The sequence below is a fragment of the Heliconius melpomene genome, chromosome 19, assembly GCF_056956725.1.
Source record: "Heliconius melpomene rosina isolate 202511_hmr_F chromosome 19, ASM5695672v1, whole genome shotgun sequence".
NCBI lineage: Eukaryota > Metazoa > Arthropoda > Insecta > Lepidoptera > Nymphalidae > Heliconius > Heliconius melpomene.
In genome coordinates this window covers 6117553-6131461 of record NC_140407.1, presented here as the reverse complement: position 1 = coordinate 6131461, position 13909 = coordinate 6117553, and the positions used below count along the sequence as shown (strand labels likewise).

The window sequence follows — 13909 nt, the reverse complement described above, 5'->3', positions numbered from 1 at the left end:
GTACCCCCTTTATTTGGGAACTGTACACCAGCAACACGACATACAGCTACAGCACCACAATACAACAATGAATGCGTATCAGTAAGATCGTTACAGTTGTTAAAATGACTTGGCAAATGTTGATCTAGAATCCTCACTAGTGCTATGTTACGTCTATGCATAGGCAAACGAGGCAATTTTGGTCTGAGATTTACCGGAATGGAACCATATTCCAAAATAGCATCTTTCAAGCTTCTCCTCAATCGCTCATCATCCTGGGCACTCACAGACAACTCAATATTACCTTGCGACTCAATGTTGGCGTGCTGGAACTGTGACCGGATGTCGCAACTGTTGTTGTTGGTAGTATTGACCTGCTGAAAGCTCAAGCGTATTACCATATAAGTATATATATAAGTTTCAATAACTCATTGTTTATAGAATATTTATGAGTGGTTTATGAAATGGACGTTTTATATAATTTGTATTGCAAAAAAATTAAAGTTATGTTATATATTTTTTATTTTTACATTGAAAACAGTAATTAAAAAATATTTAATAATATTAATATTTTGTAAGAGCATTTCATAATTAAATGAAAAGCCATCCTTCGATAAACTTTTATGGAAATCTAGTAAGAAATGTACTTTATTATTATCTTGTGTAATACGGAGAAAGTACCGAATTGAATATATTTGGTATTCTCGCAAGAAACAAAATTATGGCTGTCATAATAAATATGTAAATTGATAGTGGCAATTTTTATCATTTATTTAATAATTTTATTTCACTAATAGCTTTTTTATCATAAGAATAGCACATGCATAAATTATTATTAATAAATAAAAATATTATCTATGTAAAATATTAAGGTACAGTACAGTCACCAAGTCGTGGCCGCCCTGAAGTTAGCTGTAGTGCTGTAGATGGCTGCGCAGATTTTATTTTAGTATTTTACTTACTTGATTATTTTGTTCACAAATTAACAATGTGCAAAAGTTTAGAAAATCTAACTTCAGGGAAGCCACAACTTGTTGACCGTACTGTATACTTATCTTTTAATGGCGGCCTAGTTTTGTATAGATGTAGGTATTAGCAAATTATACATTGTATATTTTAGGCAAATCTTCAATATATTAATTTGATTATGTCTATATATTTCAATTATAATTTGTAACAACATGATTTATTTGTCTAATTTTTTTATATAATTCATAACGTCTAATAAAGATCTTAAAAACAGAATTTGTGCATCAACATCTACGACTACGAAGTGTAAAATTATGCGAATTATTTATTAAATACTAACATTTTTTGTATTTTTCTTCTAAATATCTAATACAATAATAATAAGAATATTGGGCAAAATTTAGATTGTTTTTCTTCATTGAATACAAAGTTTTTAATTGGGTAAAATTTTGAATAATTCCGTTAATAACTTATTTTATTGTCGTAAATAACACCCAAAGATATTATAAGTAATGAGTTTTTTTATATAATTTATATAATTCAATTTTATTAATATACGAAAATGTAATTTTACTACGAATACAGTGAAAATATTGTAGGAATATTTGCAGCATGAGATATGGTAGCACTGAAGAATATTATTTACAATAGTGTAAAAATATTAAGGATAGTATAAATAATGAAATACATATCAATATTGACAAAAATTATACATAGTTCCTATATAAAAGTAAAACCACAGTTAATTGTAAAAAAAAAATACACAATATAATATATTATATTTTTTAAATATTGAATATTTTTTACTGTGTTTAAATTAGAAACGTAGTTTTAATAAATTTTAAAAACACTACCATTTATTATCTATGTCCTTACAATTAAGCCTAGAGATAGATTCCACTCAAATTTTCTTTAATAAAACTACACGTTATTAAAAATGTATTGTACGTTTAATAGTAATATGAATAGACTTCATTTATTGTCATCATTATTTTTTCATTCGAGCTTATATTTAAAGTTAAAATTATGCATAAATCAACATAATTTCTAAATATAAATTTGGATAATGAATTTAAAATTATTTATTGTCATTATTAAACATTATACAGATTTTTTTATTGAATTCACTTTTGTATTTATTGAATCAATATTAGTTAATATTTTTGTTTGTACATTATTTTAAATATTGATAAAAAAAAGAAAACTTTGGGAATTTTATTGCCTCTTATATGTATAAATATATTAGATATATATTTGATAAATATTATATAATATAAAAATGTATATAAGTATACATATTATGTGTATATAAATATTATAACATTATTTAATTTCATTAGACCTATTGAGACATTATTGTCAAATCAATCTTAACATTCAATTTTATTTAAAAAAAAAAATTGTTATTAACTAGAAATACTGTGGATAAAAATTGTACATACACATTAGTAGTTACCTTACCTTTACCTTATTGTCAATCACACGGCGTTACTCTCAAGGACGTTACTCTAAAAATATTTATTATTATAGTTATTTTATTGTCAACGTTTCAAATGTAGCTAGAATTGATGGATAAATTCATGAAGCCGAAATCAATTCCTACTTTTATATATTTTTAATTTTAATTTTTTTTTTGTATATGCTACCTCCTCTATTATATTATGGCAGATTAAATTTGCAAGAAAGAGATAGCTATATCTTATTTTCAATACCTAGTTAAGTACTATAGATTAAAGTATCCAAACGCTAATGTAAAAAGATTTATTTGCGCAAAACGCAGTAAATGATTGATATGAGATTGATATAAAAATTGAATTGATTGACGTTATTTAAACATTACCTGTACAAAACAACCGAGCCCTGCTGTTGCCGTCGATATATCACAAACATGTTATAAAATTAATATGTATTCATAATTTTATATATGTTTTAATATGTTTATTAAAAAATAAACAAAATGGCGGATGTTTCTGTAAGTATCAAACAATTAACATTTAACAGCGAATTTAATTATATTCATATTGTTATTTATTTAAAATTTTGTTATTTCATTATGAAACTATTTATTTCGATTTACTTAAATCTACTACTTTTACTATAGTTATCGCCATTTTGTTTAACGTTTAAAATTCCACTTTATTATTGTCTTTTAAAGTCCAATATTTTCAAAAAATTACCTAAAAATGTATATATGACAGTCTAAAATAACTATTTTTTATTATTATACTATATTATACGATATAAAAACATTTATTGTCGTCGTTACTTCTTTTGAGACGTTTCTAGTATATTCGAGTACAAACTCAATATAATATATAGTGTATAAATATATATAAAATGTATAAAAAAGTATAATAAGTATATTTTTTTTAAATAAATCCTCCTTAGACATTTGCAGAGCTCGTTGCGTGTTTCCAAGTGTTCTTATCTGACAAACGCTGTCAATAGCAGTACAAATGACAGCTGTGGCACTGACAGCTTTGACAGTGGCAGCACTGGGACAGCGGCGTTGACTATAGCGCTTTTATCCCCCGGTATTGGTATTGGAGTTCCGGGGTCTACGACGTGTATTTTCCAGCCGAGGTTATTGTGGGTGTAACACTAAAATTTAGATTTTTGCTTATTAGTTATACATTTTCTCTTACGATTTTATTATAAGTATAGATTTGAACATTCACGAATACGAAAATTGATTTTTGGATGTTCAAAGATTCGTTAGATTATTTGTTTTACAAATTGTAATAAGACATTTATAAGATAATATATATAATTTTTTTTAAATACTTTCTTATTCTTCTTATCTTCTTAAAGTAAAAGTAAATAATACCCCATGATACAGTAAAATAAAGATAATGTGATTAAGAGTTTTAGTTATATTCTTTTATGATATTTATATTTGCAAAACTATATGACATGACAAAATGTTAATTATTTCCATTTGACCGCAGGCGCGAAGCTGTAGATGAAAGCTAATACCTATATATAATATACAAGCGATGTAGACGCGGCTTCGCCCGCTTAAACTTATTGTTATATCATAGCCAAATTGTACTTTTTATCATACATATTTATTTATTCTGATGCATTAATGTAAAGTTTCATCTAAATCCGTTAAGTAATTTTTGTGTGAAAGTGTAACAAATATCCATCCTCGCAAAGTTCATAGTTAGTATGGTAGTTAATAACGTACCTGATAATAAACCAAATCAGGAGTCTCATGCGCCACAGTCCAGTTGAGGAGCGCCGGCTCACCCTCATTGCACTCTAGCTGCAGTGTGTCCATGTACTCCTCGAAGGTCTCTGAAGTCTCCGCTCGGTCAATTGTCTTGTGTGTCCATTCACAGTATCTACCCACTGTTGATTTATAAATGTTTATAATAAAACTATTCAAGCAGTGAAACTGAAAAACAACGCTAAGTTAGATTTTAAAATTGACGGATACGGATATAGCATTTAGCCATAGCTATAACATTTTATCTTTCTTTTCATATAATTTACTAAAAATCAATTATTTTATAGCTTTATTTAAAAGTTATACCGCATAAAAACATAGCACTGTGTCTCACAAGAGCGAGGACATGCAAATAATTAATTCCCCCGAGTGATATTCGACCCTACAACCGCCGCGTTTACAGTCAAATGCCACGCCACGACGACAGCATCATTATAAAATTAGATTACATTTAGTAGGTACCTATATACATATATAAGCACGCTTTTGTTTTTCAAGAAGTGTGATGCTAAACATAGTACAATTACCAGCAGTAGGATAAGGATATCCCTCATTATCGTACGCAACGCCCGCGAACACTCTCTGTTTTCTCTGCTCTTCTGGTTTCTTTTGACCGAAACCTCCTTCTGATGAATCGCTTATGTAGAACGGGTGGAACCTGAAATATAATATATAAATCAAGCAAATCAATAAATAAGCTTCAAAGAAATACGTTTAGTAGTTTTTGCGTGAAAGGTAACTAACTCTACAGACATATGGCCCGTACCTTTTTTTCCATACCATTAATTTTCAATTTCAATTATTATCTTCGAATTCAAAATCGATATTATATTCAACATTAATTCGATCCCCACATTAGTGACTTATAACATTTTCATATATACACCAAACTGTGCAGGTATAACATAAAAATCACAAAATGTCCACAATCTTTTTTTCTATAAAAAACGGAGAAAAAACTCACTTAGCAGGATTAGTCCTGTCATCGCCGCCCTCCACCAGGAAGGTGTAAGTGTTTCCTCTCTCCACGTACATCTCGGGAATGAGCTGGTCGTTGATGTACCAAGCTATGCCCCATGATGGGTGGCCTACGAAGTTATTTAATATTTAGTATACGTAATGAGTGAGGGCTGGCTACCCTCTATGGCCCTCTTAACGAGTGTACCAGGCAGGGAGTCACGTCGGATGGATCACTCACGTTTGCAACGACGACCACGACAGCCTAATGACTTGCCACCCCAATAAATATATACTATACGCATTAGCGTAACTAAAGATATTTTTTGGGGTGGCCCTGGACTTTAGCTTTTAACAGATATGTTCCTGTAAATGTTGTTTTATTAAAATTTTTGGAGAAAATTTTTTAGTAAGTGTAGTATTTTTTTATATTTTACAAATATTTATATATAATTGTTTCGTGCATCTCCCCATATAAAAGATAGAGTGAACTTCGTGCCCAGACACTCTAGTCTTCACTTTCCGCCCATCTTTAATCTAACATTGTTGTATTTTATTGTTCAAAAATATTCTAATAATAATAAATTACGAGAATAATTCTCATAGTAGACGTATAAAATAATTCATATTGAGTTTACCGTATGACGATAATCCATTATTGATATCATTGTCTGCATGAAATAAAAAAAAATAAACAAATTACCTTATTTACATAATTATGAAAATTGTACAATATTGTATTGTAATAAGAAATATATATGTATGTTATTACTTAAACTATATTTATTAATGCATAATAAATTAAAAAAGTATTATTTAAGAAAATTTTGCCTAATTTTAAAATAACTAATTTTAAAGAGGAAATAGGGAAAAAAGGATTACAAGAATTTAAAATAAGAAATAGAGGCCAATGTGACGATAAAAGCGACAGATTGAGGGTTCGGTCCCTACCGATGCTTCCTCTAACTTCCTCGCTCTGGTAACGAAACAAAGCGCGTCACTTAACACGCAATATCTCCAGCATTCCGCTGTGTTCAATTGTGGCCATTGGGGAACGGAAGTATCTTAATGGGAACGTAGTGTTTTAACACTAGATTCCCAGGTTAACTCTGTTTACCCTGCTATGCTTTGCGCGGGATACTGCGTGAAGCTAAAAAAGTAAGAAACAAAAATATCTATTATATATTATAGCACCTCTTACCAGTAACAGGAGTGTATCCCCGTCTCCCCCCAGCCGGCCCGATGCGTGCAGTGAAGTTGTTTATCCCGGCGAGCACACGCCGCGCCCAGGGCGGCGGGGCGTCCGCCTCTGTCTCCGCCAGACCCACGCATGCTCGCTCATTCTGGGAAACATGCATATGTATTCATATTTAAGCATTAAAAATCCTCGACATAAAACTTCTTATAGGTAAACAAACAACCAGAAAAGAGCTAATCTAAGTACATACACGCCCCATTTTCAATTGACACCATTGTCATTCACAGTATCTATATAAATTTAATATAATTATGAAATTTTTAAATTAGCATTAAGACTTACAATTACAAATAATTAAGAAACTTTCAGAATTAATATTTAAATTTAAATTATTGTATTGGTGGTATACCACCAATACAATAAATTAACTATAATTTTTCAAGAAAAAAAATTAAAACAACACTCATCTATATGTATAATATATTATATTATAATTTTATTATGCAAAAATTTGAATTCCATACCTGAGCGCCAAAGTCCAATTGTACATCACTCCTTGTAGTATCCATGAAAGAATGGGCGTTAGCTTCATACCGAGAGTTGAGAGGACCTGCAAGTTATTTAGACGTAATTAATACAAGTTAAATAGTTATTTCGAGGCCATCGTGGCGCAGGGGCAGTGGGCACAAGCGTACGACTGTAAACGTGCTGCGCTTGTGGCTGGTTCCGTCCCCATTTGGGGAACTGAAATATTTAATATATTCACTTCCTCGCTTTAGTGACGACGCAAAGAGTGGCATTCAGTCCAGAAGACGTAAAGTGGGAAACGGAAGTATCTCAATGGAAACGTAGTGTCTTAACGCTAGGTTCCCAGGTTTCCTACCTTGTTATGCTATGATACAGCGCGACAGAAGCAAAAGAAACATGATTCCTTACCAAAAGCAGCAATAACAGATTGAGAGCGAGTAGTCAGTATTTCCTTGTCGCGGGACTCGGTGGCGGCGAGCGGTCGCCTGTATGTTACTGTTGTTATTCCGTTATGTTGTTGGCCTGACACTGAAAACATAAGACAATATTTTATATTACACTATGTTTTTTCCCAACACTGGAATTTGAGGAAATCTCTAGGAATATCAATAATGTTACACCACTTCACTTCACTTGTATTTTCGTAATTATTTATAAGTATATCAGTATGGGATTTTGGTTTTTTTGAATGGAATTGGAATTTCTAGAATATTATTCTTTATGGGGTTTTTGTTTTTACTTATGTAAAGATAATTATAATCATGACTTTTGTGTCACCAGACATAGGAAAACGGAAATTCAGATCATAAATATTTCTTAAAAGGTAAACTCGTGACTATTTTTTACTTTCAACTAGTATAAGTCCAGTCTAATCTAATAGCCATATTACCTAGACTAGAAATTAAATTCCTAATCTAATCCCCCTCTATTTAATTCACAAACCTATAACAACGTCGTTTGAACCGCCGACCCTCGCGTCGGGACACACTCCCCTTTCCCCGTCGCACTGCGCCAAGTGGGTGATGGAATAGTCCGAAACTTTTGGTTGATTTGTTCTGTAATAATGTTATTTTTATAGAACATTATAAATTAATGTAAAAAATAAAAATATATAGTTAGAAAGGCCAATAAGCTACTAATTTAGCTGATTCAATATGTTAACTGATAAGTTTAATTAAAATTAAATGTAATAGGAAAAATTGTCCATTCTTTGTATATTTATTTCAGACTGAATAGATAATATTTACTTATTATTTTCTGCTCTATGATTTTTTAGCTTTACGATGCATCCTGCATACGCAGAACTCAACGACGCGCTTTACAAAAGCGAAAACTAAAATAATTAATTCTCCTGAATGGAAACCGAACCAATACGTCTCAGTTAAACTCTATGGCGTTGGGTCACGACCTCAATCTATAAATGTTGATCAAAATTCCCTGTAAATTCGAATCCACTTACTTAGTATCCCAGTAAGCGACCACGACGTCGGCGCCCAGCATGGCGGCACGCCCCTCCGCGCCCGACAGACCGAACGACATGTACTGCTCGTTGCGGAGACGAGCGGACAGCGTTATTTGCACGTGATCACCCTGGGGGTTGGTGGAAATGGACGTATTTTACTTTGTAATATGGAATTACACACTTTGTCTCCAACAGCATTCGATCCGAAATAGGGATCAAACCCATAATCACCACGGTTTTATTTAGACGCTATCGCAAGGTCGTTGATATTAGAATTATTTTTGGGGGAAGTGTTATTTGTATTTATGAGAGTAAGGTAAAAATTCTTCATATCTTCAAGTGGGTAAAAAATAATTAGTACAAACAGAGGAGAAATATTAAACTGAATTCAATTTATATTAAACAAAGGAAATGTATATAATGTAATAAACATTTTGCCGAATGGGAATCGAACTTTCGATCATCCTTCTGCGTCGTATATTTCCTTTTTTATTATTATTTCATTCTAAACATATCTATTAAACGAACCAAGAAATGTCTTTTATATAAATGTTATACACAATTTCACTTATAAATAAACACATTATTAATTTCAATTCCAGCAGTTTTTTTTTGTTTTTACCTTTTTACATCTCTCGTTATCACTCGCTTGTAAATGGAAATTAAAACACTAATTATTTCATGAGATACCAATTTCAATAAACATAAAAACTTTTTATAAATGAAATATAATTTATTATATTAATAATCTTTTGCAAATAAAATATCACAATCATTTAATACCTACCTTTGTCTATCATGTACATTTAAACAAAATATATATGAATGATTATTTATAATAAATAGGAAACAGATAATAAAATTAAAAGGTTTCCAATATTTACCTGTATTTCCCACCTGACTTGTAGTCGCTTGTCCAAAATCTCTTTACAATTGTTAGTAGCACTGAAAGGTGTTTGGGAAGTGGTCGAGCTTGTCTGAAATTTGCCTTGTTTGTTTATATCTTATATAGATACATTTTATTTTTATTGTGATATTATTTAATGAATAAGAAATATCAAGATAAGGAAATAACCTTTATACATAATATAATACTGTATATTTTTGAAGCGTTTTCATTAAGTTTAAAAAAATATAATAGAAAGTCCTGTATACCTACAACATAAATATGCAGAACCACGAAGCATTTCAAAGATAAGATTAAAAAGCGTTTTAAAGCAAAATGTTTATACGTTTTTTTACGTTCCCATGCTACCTGCGTCCTGCGTTATATTTTAAAAAAATAATATAATTGTATCTCTCAGTAAGCATATAGCTTAAAAAACTACAATGAACTTTAGGATAGTTTTCAAGTTCTTCTATAATATATTTTAATAAGATGTTAAATTTTCACGTTTGTTATACTTTTTAAATGAAACTCTTTAACTGCATTAACCGCCAATGTCGAACAATTTGCGGACTATGCCTAATCTATTATACAGGGTGTCCCAGGAGTCAACGATAAAACGAAACCAGGTGATAGACCAAGTCATGACAGTTATGAAAAAAATATAAAAAAAAATCTTTGTCATATATTTTTCATATTATATTGATTTTAAAAAATATCGGAAAAACCGACACCCTGTGATGGTTTTTTCAAGTCCCAGGACTACAAATATTACACTTTCTTCATTTTTTTTTCTGTAATGTAATCATTAGTAACCCTTCTATGAATTACAGTTTAAGATTGAAACATACCTGCATCAGTTTTTAATAAAATATCGTGTTTTTGCCAAACATTAAATTCAAAATATTTAGTACACCCAACTTTAACCGACTGTATTATAAAAAAAATGTACTACACTGTTCTTGCAAGTAACTTTAAAAGTTGGCGCATTTAATCTGGATTCCGAAATGGTACGATACTTGCTAGATTACTTCTTTGTTGAAGAGAGAAAAATCGAAATACACGATAATCAGGATGACGTTCAGCGTTTTGGTATCTTTTCCGATACATTCTAGCTGCAGCATTTGCGTTACATTCATGGAGAATGGTTATTCTCCATGAATGAAATGCATATTGGCAATGTGTCAAAGACTGAGTATATGGCCTGCGAGAGCCCGGACTCGAGCACTATCCTTATAAGCCCTGGGCCAGCCCCTAAGTCGGATAACTGTTGCCTGGGCTAAGTGGCGGGAGGTTACTGGTGTAGTCTGTGATCACAGGATACCGTCCAAACTCTTATTCGGCCAAGGAGATCGTGATCGATGCCTCCAGACTCGTGCATGACGGAACCAAGGTACCTAAACTTTTCCAACTTAGGGGCTGGTCCAGGACTTATAAGGATAGTGCTCGATTCGGGCTCTCGCAGGCCATATAGTCGGTCTTTGACACATTGCCAGTATGCATTTCATTCATGGAGAGTGGTTATGTAATGCAAATGCTGCAGCTAGAATGTATCGGAAAAGATATCAAAACGCTGAACGTCATCCCGATTATCGTGTATTTGGATTTTTCTCTCTTCAACAAAGAAGTAATCCAGCAAGTGTCGTACCATTTCGGAATCCAGATTAAATGCGCCAACTTTTAAAGTTACTTGCAAAAACAGTGTAGTACATTTTTTTTACAGTACAGTCGGTTAAAGTTGAGTGTAGTAAATATTTTGAATTTAATGTTTGGCAAAAACACAATATTTTATTGAAAACTGATGCAGGTATGTTTCAATCTTAAACTGTAATTCACAGAAGGGTTACTCATGATTACATTACAGAAAAAAAAATGAAGAAAGAGTAATATTTGTACTCCTGGGACTTGAAAAACCATCACAGGGTGTCGGTTTTTCCGATATTTTTTAAAATCAATATAATATGAAAAATACATGACAAAGATTTTTTTTTATATTTTTCTCATAACTGTCATGACTTGGTCTATCACCTGGTTTCGTTTTATCGTTGACTCCTGGGACACCCTGTATATAAAATCGAAAGGTCACTCAGTACGCTAAATATTCGCGAATAATCCGATTAGAGTTTCATTTAAAATTTTATATTTTATTAGTATATATTAGAATATTATTAATTAAAAAATATAGCACTTACCGGGTTATACCACCAGGCTGGCTGTAAATTATAAGTAAGCAAAGTCCAAGGAAAGCGTGGAAAAATATCGCACAGAGTAATGTTAGAAAAGTTAAAATAGTTATTTGTTATTTTATATTATAATGCTTAATACTTATAGTTTAAATTATTTACTTAAACATAAAAAAATAATGATTAACGTAAATAAAGAAAGAACATGAAAACATATTTTATAAACTGTATTTTTTTAAATTAATAAAATTAATCTGCACATAAAATGAAAATAATCTATATAAACAGATAAAGATTAATAAAACTAAATTTTAAACCAATCAAATATTGAAATAAAAGGTTTAGGTGTCGTTAGGTTAGATGAATAATTTGCTGTTTTAACCTGAAAATGAATGATAATAAGTTAGCTACAATATCCATTCTCGGTTAGGCTGTTAAAAAAAAATTAATTCATCTTATAATATGTTAGTAAAGACCTGAAAACAACATGCTTTAGCATTTATGTGAACCTAGAAAACATGGGAACCTAGTGTTAAAACACTCCGTTCCTATTAAGACACTTCCGTTCGCCACTTTTTTCCGAATTCTGGAAACAGTGCATGTTGAGTGACGGAATTAAACGCCGTTACGCCGTTTGCCTTTAAATATTTAATGAAAATATTTCATTTTTTCGAGTAGGAATCGAACCCACAACCTGTGTCGTTTACAGTCGCACGCTTACGACCCTGCGCCACGCCTGGTCTCAGCTCTCCACTTTCATATATAATCAAAAATGTACTAAAAATTACTTAATGTAAATATCCCACCAGTCCCACAAAAATAAAAGAAAGAGCGAAAATATCCCACAAAAACTTACAGTAATTTTCGTCTGTCCCAAAGCCGGCGGCACATCGAGATCTTTAGGGATGTATACATGTCCAAAGTTGTGTCGATACTCCACGCACCACACCGCCAGCCAGTCCACGTCGTACGCTGTCAGCTTGTTGGGCAACACTATCTCGATGTCCTCACCTTGGTAGCCGCGGAGTGGGTTGAGGGAACCCATTTCGTTTGGTACCTGGAAAAACGGTTTGTTTTGATTTAATGTGTTTTTGTTAAGAAATAAGCAGAAGTTGGGGATACATAACAGTTTTAGATCTTAAATACACTTAACAAGAATAGTTCTTTTGATGGGAATGTCAATATCCCTAAAAGGAGAGAAAATGAAAGATAGAGGAGTGAATATGTAAATAATGCTCAAATAGTTTTTACGATAGTCATGTTTTAATCAGTCATATCCTTACATAAAGTCACTTTCAAGATATATTTCAGTAATAAAATGCCCAGTAAGTCAATTGAGAGTTGAGACGTCTTTACTCGTACTGGAAACATATATTTGCTTAGTCTCATATCAAATTTATCATAAAAGTACTTTTTATCTGTAAAAACTTTGATGTACAACTTAAAATTAGGTGACTTTATTGAAAATTATTTTTCACAAAATTAAAATTTCTTATCCATTTTCTACTTACTTTAGTTCCAAAAGGATTGGGCTCACTCCCATTGCCCACCCAGAAGTAAGCATCAGGACCAGCGCCATCGTAATGTAAGTTAGGAATGTAGAATGTCTTAGCGTCCAAGACACTTATGTTCCCAGACCTGAGGCCGTGAGCGAGCCGTTTGAATTCAGGTAGAACACGAGGTCTGGGAGGATCGAGGCCTGGTGGAATGAACACATCCCCGAAATTAACCTGGAATTAAAATAACATTTTTTTACATTTTCTGTTTTAATTCACATTTAAGTTAAAAAAAATACTTTTTTTAGTTTAAGCATAAAAAAATTACGTGGCGAGATTTGAATACGCGCCTCGTGGAACGGAGCTTAGACGCTCAGATCACTAAAGGATGCTTACAACGTAAGCATTTTGTTTAGGTGAGAACTTAAGGCTTAATTGTCACAGCGCATGGATGGTAAATGAGAGGCGCGGGTTCAAATTTAAAAAAAAGTAATATTTTAGTAAGTACTTATTATTTTAAGAACTGAAAATTCAAGAATGTTTGTCTATATTGTCTGAGTTTATTCGGTATAAATGCTAATGTAGAATTAAATAATAATGCCTAGGTATATTTAAAAGCCGAATTCCTTAATAAAATATTGTCTCTTCAATACTTTACATTTTTTGATGGCTTAAAGTTAATACCTCAAATCTGAGAAGAACCGGTGCAAGAAACTCAGAGGACTTTTTTTTAACCGACTTCTGTAAGGAGGAGGTCATCAATTCGACTGTATTTTTTATGCTTGTTACTAGTTTCTCAGAACTTTGACTGGGTGACCCGATTTTGATGATTCTTTTTCATTAGAAAGTTGATTAGAGTGATTGTTGGTTGGTGATCCATGGGAAAATGAAATAAGTTTTTTTTTTGTTAAGTTTTAGATGTTTTCTATTTTAAATTGTTATTATTTAAATCAATTAGGTATATACAAATACTCGTTTAATTATTTGTGACATTAATAAAAAACGATCTATAATTTAAA

The 13909-nt window shown here is 31.6% G+C and overlaps 1 protein-coding gene across 5 annotated transcripts in view; it reads right to left on the bottom strand.

The window, feature by feature from the left end:
* Window positions 1–918: 918 nt before the first annotated feature.
* The window catches only part of LOC146528501 (protein Skeletor, isoforms B/C), a 43524-nt gene continuing 30533 nt past the window's right edge, over window positions 919–13909 (bottom strand). For 2 of the 5 annotated variants that reach the window (XM_085203198.1, XM_085203197.1), the window contains 14 exons: window positions 12906–13124; window positions 12251–12451; window positions 11404–11424; window positions 9210–9302; window positions 8323–8453; window positions 7806–7918; window positions 7272–7391; window positions 6860–6945; window positions 6339–6480; window positions 5776–5808; window positions 5145–5268; window positions 4708–4838; window positions 4139–4302; window positions 919–3549 (listed from right to left, as the gene is read on the bottom strand). In XM_085203198.1, coding sequence (XP_085059324.1) covers window positions 3373–3549; window positions 4139–4302; window positions 4708–4838; window positions 5145–5268; window positions 5776–5808; window positions 6339–6480; window positions 6860–6945; window positions 7272–7391; window positions 7806–7918; window positions 8323–8453; window positions 9210–9302; window positions 11404–11424; window positions 12251–12451; window positions 12906–13124 — 1755 coding nt within the window. In that variant the 3' untranslated portion in view covers window positions 919–3372. The remainder of the gene's footprint in view (window positions 3550–4138; window positions 4303–4707; window positions 4839–5144; window positions 5269–5775; window positions 5809–6338; window positions 6481–6859; window positions 6946–7271; window positions 7392–7805; window positions 7919–8322; window positions 8454–9209; window positions 9303–11403; window positions 11425–12250; window positions 12452–12905; window positions 13125–13909) is intronic. The other 3 variants (XM_085203200.1, XM_085203199.1, XM_085203201.1) reach the window with 3 other exon arrangements.